Raw genomic sequence first — 26,323 nt, 5'->3', positions numbered from 1 at the left:
ATAGGGCTCGCATCTTCAAATGCCAAAGGTTAAAATCATTCCTCTTGTTAAATTTACCAGTCTCATATTTCATTGAAGAACCAGACTTCATCATTAAATCCAGAATCACAACTCAAATTACCAACTGAAAAAAACTATTAGCAAATAAGTGATCAACTACAAATCAAATAGCCTCAAGCGATACCACTTGTTGTGCAGAAGCATCAAACAAGTATGAAATATCGAAATATGAAAAAAGATAAATTAAACCCAAATCCCAATTACACATGAATACACTCAAATCTATATTGTCGCTCACAAGAACAAAATCAAATAACCAAAAGGTATTTTTATATAGAACCCAAAATTGCGGCTACTTCTCAATACCCCTAAGATGCATTTTTTTTTTCCTCTCACACCATGCATGAGGCAAATTGCAAAACCTAATAGGTTGTATGAACCTAGTCTAAAAGCTAATTGATGGGGTTATTAATTGAACAATTCTTAGGACGAGCATATTCACCCCCATTGTCGATTAACATACTTTTACTTAATAAATTTATAATACAACGGTCCATATCTTAAATAAGCATTTAAAGATCATCTCTGTAAAAAATTTATCGAATCAGAAATCGTTTAATTATCTAATTGAATCAAACAAATGGATGGTTCTAACAACACTTACTACTATTATGATGAACCGTCCATGTGTTTTATAGAAATGAATAACTAAAAAGTCTTCAATTTGATTAAATTTTTACAGAGCTACTCTTTATATTACGTTATATAACATGAACGGTCGGATTAGAAAATTAGAAAATTATTATGCTTTAATCGTAAAAGATGATGAATATGTCCATTCACCCCTAGAGTGAACCTAAAAAATTTTCTTATTAATTTAAGGCTTTAAGCCACAAACCACAAACTGTTTGTGACTTTTTCTCAAAACACAATAATTCGAACGCCGCCCTTGTTCCTCCTTTAACATACACACTATTAAAAACACTTGGTAGTTTAGTCAGAGACTGCTATGATGCTCCCTTTGCTTTGTTCACAAGTCTACACTTTGCAACAACTAAATAAAAATTCTTACCCACATTTTCCGAAACCCAACAATGTGTTTGACACGGTTTGAACTCTTTCCGGTTTCACCGTGAGGCATGCAGCCACAGCCCACAGGAAACAACTTGAAAAAATTTAAACAAAAGTACCCAACGTAATTTTCGTTTTGTAAATGACTAGTGCTTGCTTATTACTTTTGTTTCTATGTGCAGGTAAAGATTCTCTTTTCGAACAGAATGAATAGACAGAGGACCAAAGCACAAGACGTTTTAAGAAATAGACAATGCCCCGAATGATTCAATACAATAACGTCCACTGCAAGAAAAATGATCATCATATCAATACTCAACTGTAAGAAGGCAACTCTTGAGAGCTTTTCATTTGTAAAATGCCCGGGGATCACCTCTAGCATGATATATGTACAAAAAGGATATATATATATACATATCCTTGCTTCGATTATATACAGGAGCAACCATTCAGGTTGTAAAGGATTTGGGTAAAGCTTCACCCATCTATTGATTAATTACAATTTATTCTTCTTTAAATGTAAGGATTGATATGAGATGTGTAGTCCCTAATACCAGCTCCTTCCCATCCCATCCATTCCTCCCACATATCATAATCTGGATCGTTCATTCCTCTCATTGAATCATCCTCTCCTTCATCATATGTCTCATACATCTGTAATGGAGTCGTTTCTTCTCTCAAATTGGTCATGACAATCTGCATAAACAAATCATAGGGGAATCAATCAGATAATTGATAAACATCATAATCAGGGAGCACTATATTCCTTTCAGACCCTACCATTTGTTTAAACATCCTAATCACATACTTATCCAGGAACCTAATTACCTAATCCACACAAAAAAACTTACTTCCAACATCTAAAAAGTTGATGCTAAATGATTGTGAATGATGTCGTGCCGTCACATCAACATTATCTTCATCCCCAAAATTCACAAAGATGATGCTGTTAATTTTATTACTAAGATAACAAAAATTTTGATGTACAACACAGTACCATATTCCATGGGTGTACAATTTCCTTCAAACAGTCCATAGGATTAAACACTTTCATCCCAACTCTCTTATCATCATGAGTCCCAGAGTATTACTCCAACTCTACCTACTCTCAGAGAGGATAGATCAATCTCTCAATATTCTTCATAACTATAGAGTAGGTGAATACTACTTCATGCAAGAGAGTTGGTCAGAGTTGCCTTCTCAAACATATTCCAATTGTTTCGACATATTTTTAACTTTCGAACACTACTCGATCAAGTAAGGTAAAAAAGATGTTAATTTCAATGAAACTCGGTAATTGTTTAGAATCTCCAAATGAGCGACCCCGCAATTGATTTTCGTTAGCCACTAGTAGGGAAAAAAAAACAAATCAACACAACCTACTAAGCTAATTCTTCAACCGCCCAAAATCTCTATTTGTTCTGTAATGAGATTATACCCAAGAATCACATGCATGTGTACAAAATTGCAGGCATACCACATAATCATAAGGCTGGCCAAAACAGAAACAACAGAATACAAAAGAATATGAAAACAGAGGAAGGCACGATCACTTACATCATAAGCTTCATTGATTTCGTGAAACTGAACTCCACAATTGTTTCCTCTACATACGTCTGGATGATACTGCAATTCATCAAAAAAACACAATCATCAAACAAAGTCTCAAAACAAGCCCTTCAAAATAACAAATTAAGCTTAGTTGTAAATTGATACCCGAAAAAAAATTCTAAATCTCCAGTAGTATACATTACAGAATCAAATAAAAAACCAAAAAAATGCAGAAATTAAAAAAAAAAAAAAAGGATGGGAACAAACCTGCAAGGCAAGCTGTCTAAAAGCCTTCCTGACCTCAGATTCAGAGGCACCGGGTCGGATCCTCAAAGTCTGATACGGATCCATCACAGAAGAAGAAACACAGGAAACCATAGCCTTGTTCACCGTCTTCTTCTTCCTCGATGACTTATCCTTAAACTGGTTAATCCAGGAAGACCCATTTCCTCCAATGACACCAGCAGCAGCAGCAGCCATCTCAAATCTCACAAATCAATCAAAACCTTTACAACCCAAATCACCAAAACCCCGTTTCACCTCGGTCTATATATAAAAACCACACAACCAAAGGTGTTATAAATAGACAAATGGCTATATATATCAGGACCCTAGTTTCCCAATAGAACAATGGGCAATGCAAAACACTGGCACTGATGGGTTGTCTCGCCTTTTCTTTTCCTTCAAAAGTTCAAATTCAATGATTCTTTGAATAATAGTATTGCACACAAAACATGACCCCTTTTCAAAGAGAAAGTGGGTTGTATTTATAGGAGGGGAGGGGTTTATGAGGTCCTTATCCAATTGGGTCCGTTTCAGGGGTGACGTGTATTGCTTCTTCCTCCTTGGATTAGAAAATTAGAGAAAGAGAGAACCAGAATAGTGCTTATCTGGTTTGCTCAATTGGTGTGTGAGTCAGTTTTGGTGACTTTTGCTTTGGGTTTATCTTGGGAATATTCTATTGTTATTTATTTATTTTTGGAAATTTGCGTTTTTGGCTACAATATCTGATATTTTTGCATTGTGGTCCAACCTTGAAATTGACTGATTCAACCTTGTTCTAATTATACTAATAAATAAAATAAAATAAAAACCGTGCTCTAATTATTGATGCCCCCCTTCAATTTTCTCAATTCGTTTGGCTGAGGTCATTGACCAAGTTTTTGGAATTTTTAATAATGGGGTGACGAAGCCAAGTCTCATTCCTACATCCTCTTGATATTATTTTTGGTTATAGTAATGGCTTGTTCTCAACATCTCAACATCAAGGTTGTATTCAACTTTGATTTATTTATTCATTTTTCATATATTAAGTAGTTCCATGAATTGAATAATTTAATACGGGTTGCTGAATATGTTATTTCACTGAACTTTTCTTTTGTTTTGAAGAAATGATCACAGTATTAAATGAATTTTTTCGTTATCCGTTTGTACTTTATGGATCTTATATTTTAATGGGTTTTTGTTCATTTACCTCATTTGTAGGGATTTTTTTCTCACTAACCTCATTAAGTTTTTTTAATTCCCTCTTACCCAATACACTCTAAGGGAGTCTTCCCTAATACCCCATTAACCATTAATATATTTTTTTTGTTTTTAATTTTTTTTAATACCATTTTACCCCTCACCCCTTTATTACTTAGAGAGAGACGAAGAGAAAATGGAAGAGAGAGAAACCATAGAACACTTCGCCGGAACCGGTCACCGGTCACCTGATTTCGGTCACCAGATTCCTGCAAACTTTTGCCAAATTCCGGTCACTGGCCATCGGAATCCGGTCACCGGCTACCGCCCACTGGAATTTGCTGAAAATATCACCGGAAAGAGCTTTTTTGCCCCCAATAGACATCTATTGCCCCCTAATAGAGGGGTAATAGACGTCTATTGCCCCCTAATAGAAGGGTAATAGACGTCTATTGCCCCAATAGTCTATTGCTCCCTAGTAGACTTCTATTGCCCCCCAATAGACGACTATCAGTCATGTATTGCCCCCAATAGACGACTATCAGCCATGTATTGCCCCCAATAGACGTCTATTGCCTCCCAATAGGACTTTCAGTCTCTAGAACATGAACTAATCTCCCTAAATTTAGATAAATAAAACTTTGATTACAGAAAAAAAAAAAAAAACAAGGAGATTACATCAATTCAAAATGTCTATTGCTCCCCAATAAGTCATCTATTGCCCTGCAATAGACATTTAAAAATCTTCTATTGCCCCAATAGAACAAAAAAAAAATTCACTTTTCTTTCTTTTTGGGCCTTAAGCCCCATTTTACCCACAAAAAAAAAAAAAAATTGGGCACCCAGAAAATGATCTGGGCACCCACATCCTCTTCTCCCTTTTTTCGGTTGCCAACGACGCTGCCCCACCTGTGTAGCTCTAGCTTGCTGTTACGGCCCGCCAACATGTTGACGACGACGTACAAGAAGAAGAAGGAGACGATGATCCCGTCGAGTATTACGCCGAATTGGATTTTGCCGGTGAGTAATTGAAAAGGCAGAGGGAAACGTAGAGGAGGAAGGGGCCGGACATGTCTGACTCCTTGTGGAGGTCCGAGTTGACCCGGAAAGGGTGGAGAATGGCCTTGGCTTTCGCCATATTTGATCTGGGTGAATACCGAGCTCATCAAGAAGAGGTCGAAGCCTTCGAAGCCGGAGCCTCCGTCGTGGAGCGAGCTGGACTGTGATTTCGAGATTTGATTGAGAACTCGCTGGAAAACGGGAAAATGAAGAGAGAGAGAGAGAGAGAGAGAGAGAGTGTGTGTGTGTGTGCGCGCGCGCGCGCTGCAGATCTGGGAGAGAGAAGAGTGGCATATAATGTAATTAGTCTTAGGGCAAAATAGACATTTTATTTTAAATTGGGTTAGTGAGAATTAAAATTTGTTGCTGGGGTAAGTGGGATAACTTTTGCTCATTTTGGGGCTTTGGGTCAAGGACCCTATTTTAATCACTCCCTTTTTTTGTCATTGGGCTTCTCCGAATTGTATTTCGATTTTAGTAATTTATACTATTATTAAGAGAATAGGCTTTGTTAGCCAAAATAGACGTGAAAAGACAACTTAATCCTTAAATAATAGATTATCTAAAAATATCTTTTACTAAATAAAGGTCATAATCGTAATAAATAAAATAACATAATAAAAATTTAATTTATTTCCCCTTAAAATCTTTCTTTATAACTTCACACTTCCACAGTACCACAGCAAAAGAGGAAGAAAAAAAATTCCAAAACTCCCCATGTTTCTCCAATGAATATTTTGTTTTTGTTTTTTTTTCTTTTGAAAATTAAACCCACACACAGTGTGTGTTTTGGTCTAACTATTTATTTATGTGATCCAATAAATTCATTTTTTCTCATTTTGTAAATTCGGACACACGTACGTGGATAGAGAAGAGAAAAGTGCCTTATCTGATTTCATGATAGCTCCTATTTTGTTTCCTTGTTGATCGGTATTGATGGTTATTGACATAAAGGGCATCATGGCCAACATTATGGATTTGATGTTCATCAAAAGCAAATACTAATCAATTTCTATTTTCATTGGTGCCATTTAGGAAAGATATACCTAATTACACGCACTGAATCTAATCTAATCAAAGATACACCTAGATCCAATAATTTTATCCAATTTGGATTTGGCATTGGCATAACAAATTCAACTGCTGCTAAAATTTCGTTCTAACAAGTTTAAGTTTTTTGAGAAACAAAATATCGCCTATACATATATAAATCGTATGATAGCGTTGTTTAAATAAGGTTATTACATTCCTTCAATTTTAATGTTTTGCGTCTTAGATTATTCATCTACTTATGTTTATCTTTCCATATTCTCTCAAAAAACTCACTGTCACTCACTCAAGTACAATTTTTTATCTCATTTTATCTATACTATTATCTATACTATTATTAAGAGAAGAGAGCTTACTCTCCAAAAATTTTTTTTTTTTACCAATTTAACATTTATATATTAACAAACTATGAAATATAATTAATCAATAAGGATAATATGGTAAATTGTAAACTAGAAAGAAATTTTTTTTAAAAAGCAGAAAATGTGGTTTGTACGTAAAGTTTTTTCACAATCTTTAACTTCTCTCCACACACATAATGGGTGTGCCCTGTTAGTTATTACATTAATCCACCCAATTAACTCACCTGGAAATTATTCTATGCACCGACGGTGTAAGTAACCCAACCCTTATAAAATAATCTCAACCCTTGATATTTATTATCAACTTTATTTTTAATAAACAAAAAGTATATTTGATGCAATCTAACCATTTATTTATGTTGGTGCAAGTGTACGGCGGTGCTCTGAATACTATCTCTTAACTCACCATCACAATTATTTTAACAATTTCACATGACTTGACACACACGTCTCGCTCACACCATGGTACGTAGAAGAAAAACCGATCCTCCCGTCTTAATCAGGAAAATTGTAATTATCATGACAAAACGTCGAAAGACGAAACTACCCTCAAGGGGGTCCTTGTTGGGTAAAAGCAAAACCTATGTGGAACAAAAGGAATTGACCAAGAGATATAGGAGCACAGTCTAAATTTACGTTAGTGCACCTTCGATATCGCCACATAAAAATCCCCACGTGTCCACGTAAATTTCTTTTTATTTTTGTACAGAAGTTAAAACGCCAAAATAAATTATAGCAAATTGCTACTATGTAATTTTCTAAATAAATTATTACGTTGCACGAGGAAACGTGGAGATTTGTGTGTGGCGATATTAAAGGCGTTGTGGCGTTTATCTCGTGGCTCGTAAATTAAGATAAAGATATTGGTTTTGAAATTTCCGAAAAAGAGCAGTAGTTGGATAATATTGTCGACTCGGAAATGGATATGAGTGCGCTATGTGACTCACACGTGGCACGCGTAGGTGGGAATAGAATTGATGCCCTTCAAATTAGGGGTGCCCATGGCCTGGGGGGAGAGGTCCACATTGTCTGCATTATAAGACGGGTCCATATTAATGATTAGTCATTCAGTGTACGTTTCCTTTAATATGTCAACATTATTATAGAATTAGTTTATTCCATATAAATTCAAGAAACATGTTTCCGTCAAGTTTGAAGTTGCTTGGATCATGTGCTTACGATTTATGGCTATATAATTAGAGTTCGGCATCTTGGAACTTTCCCTGAAAATGAATCAATTTGAGTTTGGTATTATTTGATCTAGTGATATTTAAAAAAAAATGCTATCGTGAGGGACTGAACCCCAATCATCTTGAACAATGTACACTCCCTTCCCTACTGCACCAATATGATTTATATATATATGCTAATATGCTATGATTTTTCACTTTTTTTGGTACTTAATATAAGGGATATTTCCCGTATGCCCAAAAATTCTATGTATTGTGCCCAAATACACCAACTTTTTCGTATCTTACTAATTTGCTTAGGAAAAGACTTAAAAGGAGTAGTATCATATGCTGTCCTGAGCTTTAGAGCTTTTGTCTACCTTAGAAACTTCGTTTAAAAACAAAAATGAAAACAAGACTAGCCTTCAACGTGCCTAAGTTTTTCACCTAACGGCTCCCTGCCTAGCGGTTACTTTAACAGGAGGAATCACTGCTGCTTGTCTTAATCTTAGTTTTAAAACCGGTTTTTCTGGTAAGCAAAACTTTTAAACTTCAGACTGCATATAGGAAACGGATAGTGATAGCTACAGATAGAATGCAAAACTATGAAACAAATAACGATAGCTAAAGATATTTAATTTTGCTACTTTTGACAAAATGGGTGGGTAATTCTTATTTTATTTATTCAATAGAAATACATGCTAGAAATCCAGAGCCTCATTCTCAGGTAAACAGCAAAAGGCTGTTTAGCTATCCATAAGAATGAGAACAGATACTTACTTGTAATGAAAGCACGCTACTTCACACTTAGACAGGAAGGGAAGCACACTGCTATACTATTTGAGAGAAGACTCTTCTGCTCAATTTTCTAATTTTGAACTGATATAGAAATTATTCGATATCGGAGATATCCCCCTTCTAAGGGAAGCTAAAGCTCCTTATATAGGGAGCGGAACTCAAACTAGAATTCAAAACATAAAAATATATAGGACAACTCCGTGATCTTCTGTTTTTCTGAGTGCTCCTGATGATGGAGGTCGGACAGCGAAAAGCAAAAGTATTTAGGTGAAATGTTTTCCACTTTCTTCTTTTCTGAAAAGCAAAGTATCTTTTGAAAAAGATAACAGTTGCCTTTTGTTTTGGTGCTTTTTTCTTCTTTCACCTGTGGCTTCACCCGTGATGCTACATGTTCTCATCTGTTTCTGAATTGTGGCCAAAGACAAAGGAGTTGTTATCTGCCTGGGCCATTCTAACAGTGGTAGCATTATCTTCGACGTCTGTATCAACATATATCTTATAGTGGTTGTCAGTTTCAAGTCTTTCCACCCACTGTAAGCATGCCAGCGTCGAATCTATCTCTTTTCTGGTAAGAGATAAGAATAGGTCACTGCCAGGAAGGTATTGTTGACATCTTCAGAGATTATCTTCTTGATATATTCTAGAGTAATGGCCTTCATCCATGGGATGCTTGAGTTTGGTTGGCCATTATACCCTACACAGGCGGGTTGCAGATATTTCCTTTGAATAATTCTCACATAGTGATATGGAGAAATATACTCAACCTCACCGTTTGGCTTCTGGCTCCATTCTGGAGGAGTGATCTGAACTTCAGACGAAACATACAGTCATTTTTTCTAATGTTTTTAACTGTGTTGACAATGATAGGAGGCAAACATTTAAGATCATCATTGGTTTTAGTCCATAGATTATGAACAAAACCATTTTCAACAAGCCAAAGCTTGTGTTCTTGAGAATGTTCACTCTGAACATTAACTAAGTATCTTCCAACATATGGTCCTGCAATAATAAAGAGAGTTGGAGGAACTCGGTCTTCTGAATTATGACTTCCTATCATACTATGGAATTCATGCAAGTCTGATTCATTGAGTGTCATGATCGGGACCCTGGCACTTTCTGGGCTTTCAAGGAAGTGAATTTTTTCTTTTCTTACAGCACTCTGCTGTGTATGAAGTTCTTCAAACTGTGGTTTACCATTTTCATAAAGTTCCTCAGCAAGTGCAAAGAGTGTTGGAAACATCAGACCACTGCTTCTTTCTTGAAAAGCAAAAAGGAGATTATCCAAGATTGATTTCTGGTGATAAGCTAGTCTCCTGCCAGTTCTGAACACAGGAGTATCAAAGGTTCTTAATTCATAATTAAAAACATTTATAACTCCAGTTGAAGTTGTTTGCTTTTTGGCAAAGCAACAGCCTTCAACGGTCTTGATGAGCCTTTACCGTCTGCCATTTGAGAAGGGCTAGCCAATCCTTTGCTCTGGGATTAATCAGTTGTGGCTAGTCCTTTAGGACTTAGCAGAAACCTTTTGAGGATTTTTTCTTTGGTTTCCATGGGATCCTCTTCAGGTTCATGTTCTTTCCCAGTTCTTCTGCTTCTAGGATTACGACCTTCATCGTCATCTCTTTGGCTGAACAGTGCCATTTCGCTGGTCAATGCGTCTGGAAGATAATTCTTGTTTCCTGCAATTAATTCAACATTATAATCATATTGGTTAAGAAATAATTGCCAGTTGGCTAATCTTCCTCTATCAACAGCTTTATCAAGTTTACAATTTTTGAAATTCTTTACTCTAGCATAATCGGTGCGTACAGTAAAGGGTTTTCCAAGAAAAGCTGGAGAATTTAAAATTATTTTCTTGACAGGCAAAATTTCTTTTTCCCCTGTGGGATAATTCAGTTCTGCAGGGCTGAACTTGCCACTACAAAATTTGCAAATCTTTTCAGTGTTAGTTCCAGGCGTTTTTGCCAGGACTACACCGGACCAATAATTATCACTCGCATCTGTCTGGAGGATAATTTCATCATTCTCTTCTGGTTGTTGAAGAGGAGGGAGGTTTATGCAAAGATTTTTAATCTGCTTCACAATTTTTTCATCATCTTCTGTGAAGTTCCATTTTCTGTTGGAACTTGTCTTAGGAGATAGCATTGCTGTTAACCCTGAGATTTTGGGAATGAAATCTCTCCCATAGTTTATGACACCAAGAAATCTCTCTAGACTCTTAGCATCAGGAATTCTATATGGGAATTTTCAGATCTTCTCAAGAATATGAGGTTGGAGTTTTATTACTCCATTCTTGATGTTTATTCTTAGGAAATCAACTTCATCGAGGATAAAGAAGATTTTCTTTTCTCCTAGGATAATTCCATGCTGAACTATCAGCTTTACAACCTCATAGAGGTGTTTCATGTGTTCTTTTCTGGTTTTGGAGAAGACCAGAATGTCATCTATATAGACGACGCAGAACTCCGCAACATGTTTAAAGATGTTGTCCATTTTTCTCTGGAAGATTGAAGGCGCTTGCTTTAGACCAAAAGGCATTACTAACCATTCGTAATGGCCTTGTGGCGTTCCGAATGCAGTGAGAGGTACACTCTTAGGATGCATCTTGACCTGCCAGAAACCCGACTTTGCATCGAATTTCGAAAAGACTTTAGTTCCTCTGAGCTGGTTGATCAAAACTCTTACTTGAGCAATTTGATAACCGTCTTTGACAGTCTTCTTGTTGATATCTTTGTAGTCAATCACCATTCTAGCTTTTCCTCTTAGATTTTCTGCATGATTTCTCACGTAGAATGCTGGAGCATGATGAGGGCTAGTGGACGGTTGGATTAATCTCTTGTTCAGGAGATCTTCAATATCTTTTCTGAATTCATTTTGATCTTCTTCTTTGTACTGAGGAATCGCTTTGACATGACAGATTGCTTTCATATCATGTAGTCTTAATTCACAGACCACTGGATCTTTTTCTCAAAACTTCAGAGGATCTACATCGATATTCTGTTCGAGTAGTTTCTTGATTTTATCAAGAGTGGGAATTTTCTGAGACTCAAGCTTATTCTGAAAGTGCTTGAGGTTATCCTCATGGATGAAACTTTCTTCTTCTTCTTCTTCAGAAGATTCTTCAACAAGTAATTCTTCTTGTTGCTTGATTTGGAGTATGGGCTCGAATTTGGGTTTGTAGGGATCACCACTATTCTGTTGCGATCTCTGATACTAAGTAGTAAAACCAGGACCTACTACACTTTTTGCTTGTGTAAGTCGGTCTGCCCAGAACACCCGTTATCCTTTTCTGAAGCCTATCGCTTCTTCATCCTGAATGAATATCTGTTGGAGAATAAAATCATTTCCCAACAGGAAATCGGATCCTTGGCCTTCAGATTGCCAAATATTATGGATGATAAATGTTCCTCCACCAATGGTGATATGAACATTTTTTGCTACTTTATTCATGGTGAGATGGCTTCCATCAAAAGTAACACCAGTAGCTGTCTTTTTCTTATCTTCTTTCCAGAGTTTTTCTGGAATTGCAAATCTCTTTGCAACTGTAAATCCTGATCCATTATCTACAAAAGCATGCAGATAATATTTTTTGTGATCAGGGAATTTTAGCCCAATCTCTATGTAGTTGCTGTATCTACTAGTAGAGACGACTTTTGATTGTTGAAGCTCATTTTCTTGAGCTTGTTCCTTTGGAATGAAAGGTTTACATTCTTCTTGAAAAATTTCTGGTGGTTAAACCAATTCAATATTTTCATCGATTTTTTCTTCATCGATGGTTTCTTCCATTATTTTTGAGGAAGATGGAGGAGAGGGTTTCACAATCCTTTGGAACTGAGTTTCTACTTCTTTTTGTTCAGAGAAATATTCTTCATATTCTTGTTCAACCAATTGGCTGACAAGGCCATTCTTGGTTTTTCTTCTTGCTTCAGCTATGAAGCATTCTTTGTGATAAGTCTTTTTCGACTCTTCACAAAACATAGGGAGACCATTCTTTTCGTGACATAAGCAGTAGTCACAAATGAATGTACCAGGGTTCACCTGATAAGAAGACATTAAAGATTTTGTCTTGCTTTCTTCCTAGTTTTTTATTCTTAGAATATTCATCTGTCTTGATTCGAAGTACTCCTCTTCAGAATCTGACTCAGATTCTGATGAATCTTCTTCTTCAGACCAGGCAGAATAAACTGACCTGTCATCTTCTTCATCATCAGAATAGGCTATTTCGTAGCCCTTCATGTTTGCTGTTTCTACTATCTGCTCATATTCTTCAAAGAGAGCTTTAGTAGATCTTTTACCCTTTTCCGGGCATTCATTGGCATAGTGCCATTCAGCTTTGCATAGCCAACATTTGCAAGCTTTCTTGCTAGGCTGTTTATGCTGATGAGTATTCTTCTTTTTCTTGAAGAATTTCTTTTTAGGATCTTCATCCTGTTGTTTTTTGTAATTGGAACTTCTTTTGAATTTCCAATCCTTTTTCTGATTACTCTTTTTGAATTTTTTAGAGTGATATTTTTCTTTCTTTTTCCTGTGGAATTTGGATTCATGACATCCCCAGTTGGTTGGCATATCCAGTATTCCATAACAGAAATTTTCAACTCCTTTGAGTTGTTTCTTGGCCATCTTAGCTCTAAGATTGGCTTTGCATTGCTCTTTTAGTAATTGCCGAATTCTGTCAGCAATCCCTCCAACTGAAAATCTTTTAATTGGTTTTTCAGCTATGCTTTCTCTCACAGCTGTTCTCCATGGTTTAGGGAGTTTTCTGTGCAACAGATTAACTAGATCAGTATTCTCTAGTTCACCAATCGTACAGTAATATTCTTGAAATTCATTCAAATATTCTTCAAAATATCTCATGTCACAGATTTTGAGAGTATAGATATTTGATTTGGCCGTTTCTTTAGCCTTTTCACTCAAATTTGCGAGATCTCCACAGAACTGATCGTACATGGGTACTGCAAAATCATACAGAGATTTCGAAGTTTTGATTTCCTCTAGCCATTCTTTTCCTATGGCTGTTTCTTTGCAAGAGAAGTAATACTTTTTTGCTACTCCGGTGAGAGTAGTTTCAAAGTACATCTGAAGATCAGGAGCTTCCAATTTTCCAAGGGTAAGAGCATAGGCCATCATCAGGCTATCTACCCATTGGTCAAGAGTTTTTCTCTTATCTAGAGCTTTATCCAGATCTAGCCAAATTCCATAGTTGGGAATTGGTACTCTGGGTATCTTGTCCTCTGAGACAAATCTTTGAGAATTTCTTTCTCCATTTCTGCCAGTAGGGGCCTTCTGTACAGGGAGTTTAATTTTTCCTTTTTCTCTAATGATGGAAGTTTTGGATCTCTCTCCTTCTTCCATTTCAATATCCTGGTAGGGAAGGAGTTTTCTTTCCTTTCCTGGATTGAATTTTTTCATTTCTTTGATTAGTTTTTCTAATCGTTCAGGACTTTCACAATTCTCAGCTTCTTCATAAAGATCGTAGAGCTTTTGTGCTCTAAGCATGTTTACTGGTCTATTTAGATCAGCTTCTAGTTCTTCTTCAGTGATAGACTCTGAAGGTTCTACAGAGTTTTTTGTACCACTAACACTAGCTTCTTCTCTAGTGCTGTAACTTCTTCTGAGGAGATTTTTATTTATCCTGATATTTTCAGGACAGACATCACTTTTCCTGTGATTGTCAAAATTTAGATTGATTTCTCCAGTCTTTCTTCTTTCATAAATTTTAGCTTTTGCACTCTCTGCTGGTAGCTTCGGACCAGATAATTTCCATTCAATTGGGAAAGTTACTTCATTCCAAGCAACCTTGTGAATCTGTTGTGAATGGTTCTTCTGACTGGTGAGGAATCCAGTAGTTAGACCGGGAATATTTGATATTCGAGTCTTTGGCTCTACTGTGGTGCTCATCAGTTTGTAGTATATTCCGTATACTATTGTCAATTCTTGCATATCCTTTTTCATTGATATGCCATCTATCTTGATTCTCAGTCGGAGACAGTGGGCTGCATCCTTCAAGCTGGTTGAGAAATTTGGGAAGCAGTTGAAATAAGCTACTTGATTGCACAGAGATGCTTCAAGTGTTCCCAGCAGACTAGCTTGAAAATCTGTTAGTCTATTATCTTGTAGGACACATAGAACTGAACAGTTTATGCCTTCTCGGGCAAGAAGTTTTATGCCAACTTGGACTGCTGCAATGTGCATAAATTGATATTTTTTGGCTCTTGCTCTGGCAACTTCTTCAGGAGTGACTAGCAGAAGATCTGTTTCTCCTGTTGTAGAGGGGATTGTGAATTCAAGGAGTTTGAAGTGATGGCTATCCATCAGGTCAAACGTTCCCCGCTTGTAGATTTGTTTGAAATCTAGCTTTGGAATTGAGGCGTTTTTTACCTCATGCTCGATTTCATTATATTCAAATTCTTCAGCATTTAGGAGTTGTACTCCTTTCTTTTTCCCGAAGATGCTTATCATTTTAACATCTCGAGTTTCTTTCAGATTTTCATACCGAATACTAGTAGAATCAGTTGATGGATCCAGAAAAATCATATTTGGAACATGATTCTTGTTTGTTTTTTCTAATGGTTTGAACCCATTAGCTTTCTTTTTTACTATAGGCACTGTCTTGTCCTTCAGTATATTTTTCATAGAATCCAACGTTTTTTGCTGTTCATTGATTTTTCTACTAACACTTGTTAGTTTTTCTTCTTTTGTTTTTGGAAGTTCCTTGATATAATCCAGTTTGTTTTCCAATTTTTCTAATTGGTGGATTATAGTAGGTATTTTTGCTAGATGATTTTGACATCTAGTCAATTCTTGCTGCAGGCTCTGATATTTTTCATCAGAAGATTTTAATAGAGAATTCAGGCTTTCTATTATTAAATATGACATTGTCCCCATTGGGGATTTCCCTGCTGAGCTCTTTACAAGCTCTGATACCAGTGATTTGCGGATCTAACCAATGCTCAAATAATCAAGAGGTTTTTGTTCCTCTTCCAGAACATATAAAAAATTATCAATATCTTGTTCTATTCTATAAATTCTAGTTTGCAGTCTATAGATGATATCCCAATAGTTGGGAGTTTCTCTGTTAAGACTTTCTCTATATTTTTTCAATTTTCTCAATTTTTCTCTTTCTTTTTGCAATTCTTTGCTAGTACTTTTACAGATAGCAACTAATTCAAGTCTGTCAACGATCGAAATTATGAATAGTAAAACGTACTGTTTACCTTTGAAATAGAGGATGAATTCTACCACACTTCTGTTTAAACAAATAATTTTAAGAATGAGCCCACCACGTTTCATCAAATGTAACAAAAATATTAAACATATTATAAACCTTAAGCTAAGAATCAACAGAAGGGTACTGATGGTAGGAAAAATGGATAAGTTGGGTAGGTAAGAAAGAAAGGGACAGGAGTCTGGGTGAAGAGGAATAAAAATAATTTGTTGGGATTTTTGGGAGGTATTTTGATAGAATCAGGGTGTATGAGCATTAACCCTTAATATAAAGTTCTCTCAAAACACTATCTATAAAGCCAAATTAGTTTTGTTTTTTTCTTCAAATTTTATAGCTTATCATGCATAACATTAGAAAAAAAAAAGGAAAAAAATTATTGAAAAAACACAAAATAATTTATAATACATATTCTAAAATGTTTATCACTACTATTTATTTACATCATAAATTACATTTACACTAAATAAGTTAATAGAATATTGTGCGTACATATGTACCTCTAGCGCCTCTGGATTAGTACCGAAGGAGGATTCCCGCTATCTACATATTTACTGTGTAATGAATAGGTCTATTTCTATGTACCACTGTGGGTACTAACACTATCTTTTTGTATGTCTATGCCCTTAAATGACAGCGGAAGGGTATGTAACGATTTTTTCTGACTTGTGATGAATATATTATCTAGCTCCGTGGGCTTATTCAAAATAAAAAATAAAAAATGAAGAACAGTAACTGACCCAATTACTAGACACAACATGTGGAAATAGATGTCCAGTGGCAATGAAAGGTGTACTGACCCAGTAATCCTAACATATTGACCCAACAGGTGAACTTGATCTAAGCGAGAGGTCATAAATTTAACTCCACGTGTTAAAAAAAAAATCATTCTTTTCTAAAACAAAACCCTAAAGGAGAACGTGCCTAGGAAAAAAGAAAAAACTGACGGTGTGTGTTCCCGCAGCTGTGTTCAGGCCTAGAAGAGGATTGATGATTCAGAGATGTAGGGGACTTTCAGGGCAACGGTATGGTCTAGGGAGGGTGGATGTTTCTCTAGTTTCAGGCGGTTCGGATAGATCTCAATCTGTCCTTCTTAGATCCGGGATGGAGGCAGAGGTGCAGCAGCGACAAATTTCGGCTCTCCGGTGGTGGTTTCTAGCGTCATCAATCCTGCGTGGGTTGTGGTTGTGGCGATTCATATCGGATCAAGGCAGTGGAGATCTCGAAAGGGATCTGTCTCCGCTTTGGGCTGGGATCGTTTTGTGGTCATCTGCCTAGTGTAAGGGTTGGCTATGGAGTGACAAGGCGGTGCAGCTGTGGAGGGATTTGATGCGGCGGCGTATTGTTGCGGGGCGACAGCATGGTGGCGAAGGGGCTCACTGGAGGCGGGATTGGTTGCCTCCTGCGCTTGCTTTTTGCTGGGGGAGGTGGTGTTTGGGCCGGGCTGTTGTTTTTATGTCTCTCTGGTGGTCTTTTGTTTCCGGTTGCTTAGTTTTTCTTTGTTTGTTTTTAGTTGTTGTCTTGTTGAAAATAAGTCCGTTCTCTTGTGAGCGAGGGTTTGGGGTTGGGTGTTTCTGTGTAGTGTTGATGACATGGTTATGGTGTCATGGTCGTTCTGCTGTGTCATAGTCTGGTCTTTTGTTGGTGCTTTCTGGTTATCAACGTGATGGTGAATCACCCTTACACGTGGTCTGACTGTTTTGGGACGCGGTGTCCTTATGGGTGAAAACAGTTCATCTTAATGTTGGTGGCTGGGTTGTATCGGTACATGTTTGGTTGTTACTCATTGTAGTTCGCGGGTATGGGCGTAAGATTTGGTTAGGGGTTGGGCATTTTTGACTCATAGAAGTCACTCATGTTGACGGTCCCGTAACTATAGATTCAAAGCGTTGTAATCTGTTTGGTTATTAATAGAATTTTCATCCTGTAAAAAAAAAAAATTTTAACTGCATGTGTTGTAATTATTATTATTAATATGATAACAGAAAAATCTATGTGATGAGTCGGAATTTCTAGCTCCACTCTTATTAGAGACTCATAAATTCTAGGTACTCTCACAATAATCACGGACAACAAGCGTGTAATATTTGTAACCATTGGTATCACGTTGGCTTGAGTACGTTACGCACTGAGGAGGGTAGAACCGTAGAACCGAAACTAGATGCGAGAAACACCACTGATACGGAAAGTAACCGCCGCCGCTTATTAGGATGATAACCACAAGGCCCACAAATGATGATGGGAAGAGACTCCACGATGATGGCCATTCCACTAGACTTGGCGGTTGGCGCGGAACAGAGACCTTTAAACTCAGGCATAGAGGTGCTTCTGAAGCACCTGTAGAAACGTTAGAGCACAGGGTTCTATCCTTATTTTGTGTTCTAGCTTCTTATTGAATCTTCTGTTTTTTTTTTTTATTGGGCTCTTGTTGTTCCCTCCTTTGAGACTTGAGAGGTACGTTTGATTATTACATTATTCCTAAAACTACTACAATTTCGAAATGAAAGGACCAACATGAGCGCTTTCGACCTTTCTGTATACAAAAACTCTTTTAATCTTGACCTTGTTCGTTAAGTGACCATATGACAGTAGTGTTTTGTGTTCCATCCACATAACTTCGCAGGCAAGCTGCAAGCTCCACGAGATCTGGAGAAAACTCAATGAGACAAAACTCTCAGGACACATGTACAGAACTCGAGCTAAGCTACTAAACAAAATACCATGAACATGTACAGTTATGAGGATTCAATCCAAATTCGAATGAATTTATGGTTTCTGAATCACCAAAGCCATAACTTTCAGATAATGCCTACATAGCCATTAGATCACTATGTCAACCCCTATGTAGCTTTTCCCGAGCTCTTGTCCTTCTCAAGTGATGGATTAGACGAAAGAGGCTTGTTCCCAGTAGAAGCAGTTGAAATAATAGGCTTCTTAAACTGAACCAAGATCATTGTCATGTTGTCACAGCCTTCACCACCTGTCGAGGGTGCCAAGCACCTTTCAAACACTCTCTCACAAACCACCGAGAGTTTACGTTCCTGCATCATTAGACATGTATTTATGTTGCCCAAATAACTTGAAAGTTGAAACACAAGGAAAGCATGTCAACTTACATGTTTCAATTGTTCCCCAACATAATCCACAAGTTGTTGGTTTGACATGCAGTCCCTATAAAGAATGGATCGGAGTTTCAACAAAGTAGAATAATGTGAAATTGTTGAAGTTGACAAGAAGAGTTCAAAGGAACACATGACATAGCTTAGTGCAGCGTTAAAAATACATGCCACCGCAGCAATGTACTTCCAAAAACAAAAGCAAGGAGGCACCAAATAATTGACATGCAGTAACACAGGACACAATATATGAGACTGCATTCAACCATGCATTAATTACATTCTCAGAATGATGCAATTACAGGCTTTTAAATAGTGATTATTTATTCGGCAAGCAATATAGCCTAGTGTTTCAGTGACTTCATCTTGCTACCATACTTCCCACCAGATAAATCTTTCAAATTTGAGAACACATGAAAAATAGAACTTACATAAACTGTTCACTTCAGATTTCTGAAGAATGTAACAAACTAGAAACCAAAGTTTCGTTAACTGATACATATAGAGATGCAATTCAGACTTCAACTTCTTGTAAAAAGAAAAGAAGAAAAGTATGACAGATTTCCTCCAAATGACCCTTGAAAGTAATCCAAATCATTTCAGATGGGGCCTTAAGGGCTCACATTCAACAAGAGGAAAAGAAGCAAAGCAATCTAAAACAGTAACAAAAATCTCATGACATGTCTTGCAGCTCATATAATGACATGTAACACCTTGCAGCTGAACTAGGTTTCACTAGATTCGCACGATATTTCCAGGTTCTACACTTTGAATTACGTTTACCGAATCTAAAACTACCTGTACAGCCTTTAGAGGATAAAGCAGACAGATATAAACACATTAACAACCAACCCTTATTTGTTTTCTAACAGGAAAGTATAACAAAAGGAGAAACTAACTTACCATATCCCATCACAAGCGATGACAAGAAACTCATCATCATCACAAATCTCAACCTACATCAAGCAGGGTTTTTGAAAATTAGTTGAATGAAAAAGAAAAGCGATGACGAGAATTCACAATAGTAACCCAATTGTTAATTAATTTTAGCAGAATTTTGAAAAGGAATACTATCTCAGTATCTAAGTCAAAACAAGAAGAAATATAAACAAATAAATAAGATCAATTTATCCAGTTAAAGTAGCAACTGAATAGTTTTACCTCAAACATAATAAAGACTTCACAAGTTTGGTAATTTTCAAATGGTTGAATTATTCATGCCAATTTGTAGTATTGAAAGCCAAAATGAAATATCACATACACTTGTTACATCTGGATTGGCAGTTACAATCTGCTTTTCAACAGGCAATTGTTTGTTTTGCTTGAATTCCACATCTCCTGTAGGTAACATAATATTAAACGACAATAAACAAAAGGATGTTATTTTCACTTTTCTATTCACCAGGTTAGGAAATATATGTACCAATCGCTCTTGCCAAGTTCAAACTTCCATTGACCCGTCCAACTTGGATAAATCCACCGGCCTTCAGAATTCTATCCTTCTCATTCTCAATGTCAGGCTTATGATCTTTAGACAAAGGATATGCCTGCATTTATAACTCTAGTAAGGTACCACATCATCCTGATTCAGGTTAGCACTCATCAGTACAACACAACAATGGCAAGAAGATAAATTGATCTATGCCTAGAAACTAGCATAAAGCTTGGGGCTGAGAGAACGTGGATGCTATATCTTGACAGATTTGGGACTATAACCATTCAACTGTTCATTTGTTCATTTTGTCTGTTCGGTTTTGTTATCTTCCTCTCTGTTAACACCTCTGACAAATACGTACAAAACAAGAAACAATCAACACAAAATCATGGACAGATGACAAACCTGGCTATGTCCCTGGCAAAGTGTTGGTGAGTAATTAAATTCATTACAACAAACACAAACATTAACTATCTAAAAAAATTAGTACATCTAACACAACTTCAAGGCAAGGTGAATTAATGATGACAGGCTCAAAAATTTTAGAACCTAGATTCCTTTCATTCCACATAATTAAGAATATCTAAATTCGTATACAGGAATTTGTGAAATTCCAGAACCATTCCTGCAGATTATAACACCTGCTCAGATGCAATTAATCTAATAGCCAAAAGAATTTGGCAGGCACATTAGCAGACTTAGCAGCTAATTCTCCATTGTCGTATCACCTTCTTCTATCTACAACTATGCTCCATATGTGTGTCTGTGTGTGCTGTGTCAAACATATATGTAATACCAGTACTGATGCATTTTGAATATTCCACTAAATAAAGATCTTACCGTTGTAAAAACAAATACATAAGTTTGAGAAACAGATTTACATGGATATATCCTACACCATTATTGCACTACAGCTTTGACATTAACCCAACAGAAAAATTAAAATACAAAGTTCGTACAGCTGGATTAATAACGATATGTAAAAGTGAACAAGATCAAAATAGAACCCTTGCACTAAGTTAGAATAAAAATTTTAGAGGAGCTACATAAAGAGGGATAAATACCTGACCCTTCCTCGATATTACACAACGCGAATCACCAGCATTGGCAACAACAAGTTGATTGTTTCGGATGATAGCAACACAAGCTGTGCTTCCAGAGTTTGGTCCATCAAAATCAGAGTGAGGCCCCTGGTTTCAAGAGAAAAGCTTTCTTTTACAAAAAATGGAATTACATAAAAAGATATGTCATACATAAAGTACAGCAACCAAATTCTCATAATAGAATATTAGGATTGACTGTCCCCCCAAAATATCAATACAAGGTACTCAAAGATGAATTCGCAGAACAGTATTTCAATAGAACACTACTGCCATCTATGCTAATCTGACTGCAGAAGATGAACATTTCCAAAACAGATGCGCAAAGCATGCCAAAACTTTTCCATGATGATTACTAAGATCTATAAGAGATTTCAATTGGCTCCTTCAAAATTTTAAATGGAAAGGCAGCACTCATTAAACAATATCATGCTTCCTTCATATGGAAGGGACCAAAAAATAAAAGGAGTAAACTTTCACACAGAACCCTCTCACACTCATGCCTCAATAAAGGCTCTACAAATTCTACTGGGAATAGCTTGGCTGTGATGCAACCTAGTAATGAACTTCATAAACTTCTTAGACAGCATACATCAGAATACAAATTAAGTGTTGATGGAATGGAAATTATCTTGTAATATAGGCATTATGACAGTAATTGTGTACCGCCAAATGTACACTATATAAACCTTATATATACCACCCATATGAGTATATTGATCACTCCAATTCAATACTTATTAGGTATACATGAAAGCAAAATTAGTAAGTGATCAATTAGCGCCTAATCATATATGCAATTACAAGCAATTACACCCACTGATATGAAACGGTAGCATTTAGGAAATTTTATTTTTTTAGAAGTGCTATGAGTCTATTTCTAAATACCATAACACTGCCATTACACACCCACTGATCCTATCCTGTGGTTTAAAATTATAAATTATCACCATATCATATCCTGATTCAAATCAAGCAACCACACTGATGCTCCCTACAGCTCAAAAGGTAAACAGGTAATAAGATTTTTATTTTCCAAAACAAAGTAATAGGGTAACACCTATAAAACAGGTAAAAGAGTCGATGCTTGCACTTCCCACTTATTGGATATATGGTAAAAATTGAATGTTATTATGAAATCATTCTTTATATATCTGATAGCTTATATGTTACTATATATAATACCCCCTGATATAATTATGTCCAATAATGATAAATACAATTTGCATGCAACATTATCAGGACAAGAAATCTCAAACTACTATTCAGTAAAAGATTCTAGGTTAGAAAGACACAAGAAACATATTTGTAAGATGCTTATGTTGAAGTAATTAATAAATCACAAGAAAAATATAATGCTACTGACAAATGCAGCCAATGTGCAGAAAAGGTTACCTCCTCAGAAGACCACTGATCAATTTGATCATTGAATGCACTTCTCTTAGCTTCAACACTCTTAGGAGAAAAGATGAACCCTTCAATAAGGCCTGAAACTTTGTCTATCTTATCTCCCAATACAGCTAGTTCTCTCCATCCTCTCTGTCCACGCATCATCTCATCCATCCTGCATCAAATAGAATCAACATAAGATGGCGAGCAACTCTTCCATAGATAATCACACCTGTCTAAATTCGCCCTCCACTATCTGCAGCTTATTTTGTTTCACCATAGATATTAAAATTTTGAAAGCAACTTCAAAATAAATGTCTACAAGATGTACCACCATGCTGTCCAAGTTTCATTATACATTTTTGTACCCTCCGATCTAATCTCTGTGATCTCTTCTTTTCTGGACTGTTACAACCAGGAACATCTTATAAATTCTGAATGGTAATAAAAGCAAAAGTTTGAGAATGAACATGATTATATTGATTACATGAGCAAAACTTATTCAACAAACAGGATTTGATGCAAGAGACCACTTTGAGCGAATGAATACAATGCAGAAATGATAATGGCTGCAATGGTAGTAGAACCATGGCCTGGTTTCAAGGTCCAAAGTTTATTTTTCTCAAATATATTACTCACAGGAGAACGACACCTCTCAATAGCCTTGTGCTTGTGCAATATTATGATAGATGCATGCATTGAAAAATGCTAAATTGAAGTTAATACAGGGGATGAAGTAACCTGAGAAAAGCTTTCTGCAGGGAAGTGCCTAAATCACCAGCTAGATATGCTTCCTGGTTGAGCACTTGTAAGTGGAGATACTTGGCACAGAAATTTGCCACCGCTTTACCTAGATGCAACAGCAGCCTAACATTATTCAACTGTGTTATTTTGATCGCCCCCAAAATTTTATATTTTCACAAACCCAATTGCACAAGGCAAATGAAGATAGCAAAAAATAAGATAAGCAAACCTATTAACTGGTAACACAGCTCTCAAAATTGATTTAAATGCAGAAAGATTTCCAATATCAAAAGGACCAGATTTTGGAGATTTATCTCAAACACAATAAATGCTGATGCCAGGTTAGAAATCATGAAGAGCAAAACAAAAGCCAACTGTTTACCAAGAATTAAAACTAACTTAACTTCAAACCAAATCTCTTAATCTGGGTTTTTTGAAGTAAACAGAAGCACGTGTAAAAGAAAATATTAATATTGTAGCCACTGCCACTTCAACTTCACAGAACTTCACTAAGCCCTTATTCAGAATTAATCCTGGTTGAAGAACTCGGGCATCCGACTTGAATGTTAAAACCAACTATAAATGGGAACATGTTCTCAAAATAGTGATGAAGATTATCTAAGTTAATAACAATAATCATATAGTATAATATCATTACTCAACTACAGAACTTAAATAGCTAACCTCCATGACCATCATAAACACCAAAGAAAGATGTTGAATTGTCGAGATCTGGAAAAGCAGCATGCTGCAACAAAATAAGCACCTTTAGTATGTAATAGTCAATATCATTTCAAACCCAAATACAACAACATCCATGACCCAGTCCATTAGACTGATAAATCAAACAAACTCAGAAAACCAAGAAAAAAGAACAACGAGATAAAGAAAGACAAATATTAGCATGGTTCAGGGATGTCATCCACTGGGCGGCAGCAACAATTCTGCACTGTGTCAAATATAAGTGGCACAACAATAGAATGATCTTAAGGAGCATCTAAAGCGAAGACTTTAGAAACAACTAAAACAACAAGAACAAGAAGACTCTGTCTTATTTATTTTCTTTTTCCCATATCAATCTCTGGTTACTTGACAATCTGTCTGGAGTGGTATACAACTTTGCTCACTCACTCTGGAGCAGTACTGGAATCTCACTCTCCATTTGGAGTGAAATTCTCTCTCTCCCCAGCATGGTTGTATAGCCTTCTTCAATCAGGAATCCCAATTGGGTATGGAGTCCTAATTGGAACTGGAAAACACAACTAAACTCAAGATAACCTTTCATGAAATTCCTTCTTATAAGTAGGCCAAACGAAACTTTCTTCAACCATACATGTTTTGATATGGAAATGTGAATGGTATGTTGTGCTCTTTTTTCTGTTTCGGGTTTAATAATCCCAATAGGCTTAGGAAACCCTTATCCACCATGCACATGAACGCTAATAACCGAAGGAGTCAAGTCTTTCCTTATCCATATGACATCGATTAAAATGGAAAATCAAACAAACTCGAAAACCAAGAAGATGAAAGAAAACGACAAATTAGTGTGGTTCAGGCTGTGTCCTACATCCCCATGGAGCATCAGTGACAGAATTTTGTACCATGTCAATATTAAGGATTCTCTCATTTCTTTTCTCGCTCTTCTTACTCGTCACTCTCCTGGAGTGGTATACAATTAATTGGCTCTCTCTCTCTCTCTCTAACAAATCAAATGCTTTACCAACTTGCTAATTACTTCACCCATGACTTAAACAGATAGTATCGAAGGAACGCTAAGATAACACCTGCCATTTAGAGACCATTACACATACATACAGACCACCCCAACAAAACAAAACAACTCAGCCGCACTCTTAAAGTGATATCTAAGTGAATGATCATAAAAAGACTTACAGCATCTTCCATGGTTGAACGCCACCCCTGCATGGAGGAAGCCCCAAATCGCACTCTCTCATTCTCACCATCTTCTGACACCTTATCGGTTTTCGGAGCGCTCAGATATATTCCCATCTCCAGCTGGTACACAGAATCAAACACATGATTTCTAAAAAAAAAAAAAAAAATCATTGAAAACAAAAGAGTAAATTCCATACGGAAATGGCTCTGATCAACCACTCAACCACAACAGATTGCCATATTCAATTCTAGAAAGACATTAAGGCTACAGTCCCAAAACTAATAAATGCATAAAAGACAAAATTAATTAATTAATCAATTTCACCTCCACAGAACCAATCTTAAAACACAAATGATCTAAACCCTACCATATCCAAACCGCCGTGCCTAATAATCCAAATCATTCACATTAGTCTCCGTTTGGTTGCCACGAAACCTTTTTAGAATCGGAAGGCAAACAATTCTACTGCGTTTTCTTGGCGCTACCAAACGGATCGAAAAAGCAGAAATGATGATCCGAGAGACAATAATAATTGAAAAGGCGCTAGGGTTCGTGGTGCACTCACTGATTGGGTTGATCGTAGGAAGCGCGAGAGTGAGAGATCTGATTGGAAGAATGATTGTGAGTTTGATTTTGATGTGTGAGGAAGTGGCAAGTGTCGGGGAGTAAGAATAATATATAGGCATTGGTAAAGTTAAACCAGCGCCGGGTATTTGACAATTCTATTTTGTCACTTCAGTCCCAACAAAATTCAAAATTATAAACAAAGTTTTCCCCTTTTATATATGGTTTTATTTATTTATTTCTTTGGCACTATGATTGAGGCAGTAGTGTTCACCTGGTCAGTTGCTGACCAAATAATTTATGCTCAATAACCCTTAGATTTATATCTAAGG

At 36.5% G+C, this 26,323-nt stretch overlaps 2 protein-coding genes across 3 annotated transcripts; both read right to left on the bottom strand.

The window, feature by feature from the left end:
• Nucleotides 1-1,386: 1,386 nt before the first annotated feature.
• On the bottom strand, nucleotides 1,387-3,373 carry LOC112188204 (chaperone protein dnaJ 8, chloroplastic). Its single transcript, XM_024327279.2, has 3 exons — nucleotides 2,890-3,373; nucleotides 2,629-2,697; nucleotides 1,387-1,767 (listed from the first exon to the last, which is right to left on the bottom strand). The coding sequence occupies exons 1-3, from the start codon at nucleotides 3,100-3,102 to the stop codon at nucleotides 1,585-1,587; spliced, it is 465 nt and encodes a 154-aa protein (XP_024183047.1). The 5' UTR covers nucleotides 3,103-3,373; the 3' UTR covers nucleotides 1,387-1,584.
• A 14,903-nt stretch (nucleotides 3,374-18,276) lies between these two features.
• On the bottom strand, nucleotides 18,277-26,137 carry LOC112188534 (probable protein phosphatase 2C 60). 2 transcript variants are annotated; one of them, XM_024327666.2, is made up of 11 exons: nucleotides 25,993-26,137; nucleotides 25,424-25,546; nucleotides 24,215-24,278; nucleotides 23,528-23,636; nucleotides 22,793-22,961; nucleotides 21,362-21,487; nucleotides 20,286-20,409; nucleotides 20,124-20,200; nucleotides 19,766-19,818; nucleotides 18,863-18,917; nucleotides 18,277-18,787 (listed from the first exon to the last, which is right to left on the bottom strand). In XM_024327666.2, the coding sequence occupies exons 2-11, from the start codon at nucleotides 25,538-25,540 to the stop codon at nucleotides 18,587-18,589; spliced, it is 1,095 nt and encodes a 364-aa protein (XP_024183434.1). In that variant the 5' UTR covers nucleotides 25,541-25,546; nucleotides 25,993-26,137; the 3' UTR covers nucleotides 18,277-18,586. The 2 variants fall into 2 exon arrangements, with proteins under 2 accessions (XP_024183434.1, XP_024183433.1); XM_024327665.2 differs by lacking the exon at nucleotides 25,993-26,137 and adding an exon at nucleotides 25,795-25,960.
• Between the last annotated feature and the right edge of the window lie 186 nt (nucleotides 26,138-26,323).

Source organism: Rosa chinensis, chromosome 2 (genome assembly GCF_002994745.2).
Source record: "Rosa chinensis cultivar Old Blush chromosome 2, RchiOBHm-V2, whole genome shotgun sequence".
NCBI lineage: Eukaryota > Viridiplantae > Streptophyta > Magnoliopsida > Rosales > Rosaceae > Rosa > Rosa chinensis.
Note: the sequence above shows the minus strand (reverse complement) of the source record. Positions and strands in the feature narration are given on the sequence as shown.

Bases quoted from the DNA above. Each gene is read 5' to 3' on its own strand.
- LOC112188534 (XM_024327665.2), bottom strand. From the start codon at position 25,830: ATGATTTGGATTATTAGGCACGGCGGTTTGGATATG. The intron at 20,201-20,285 runs GTACATATATTT...TGTTACCTACAG, and splicing joins GAACTTGGCAAGAGCGATTG to GAGATGTGGAATTCAAGCAA. The intron at 18,918-19,765 runs GTAAGTTAGTTT...CATTCTTTATAG, and splicing joins ATCGCTTGTGATGGGATATG to GGACTGCATGTCAAACCAAC.
- LOC112188204 (XM_024327279.2), bottom strand. From the start codon at position 3,102: ATGGCTGCTGCTGCTGCTGGTGTCATTGGAGGAAATGGGTCTTCCTGG. The intron at 2,698-2,889 runs GTTTGTTCCCAT...GATGAATTGCAG, and splicing joins TTAGACAGCTTGCCTTGCAG to TATCATCCAGACGTATGTAG. The intron at 1,768-2,628 runs GTAAGTGATCGT...TTGTTTATGCAG, and splicing joins AAATCAATGAAGCTTATGAT to ATTGTCATGACCAATTTGAG.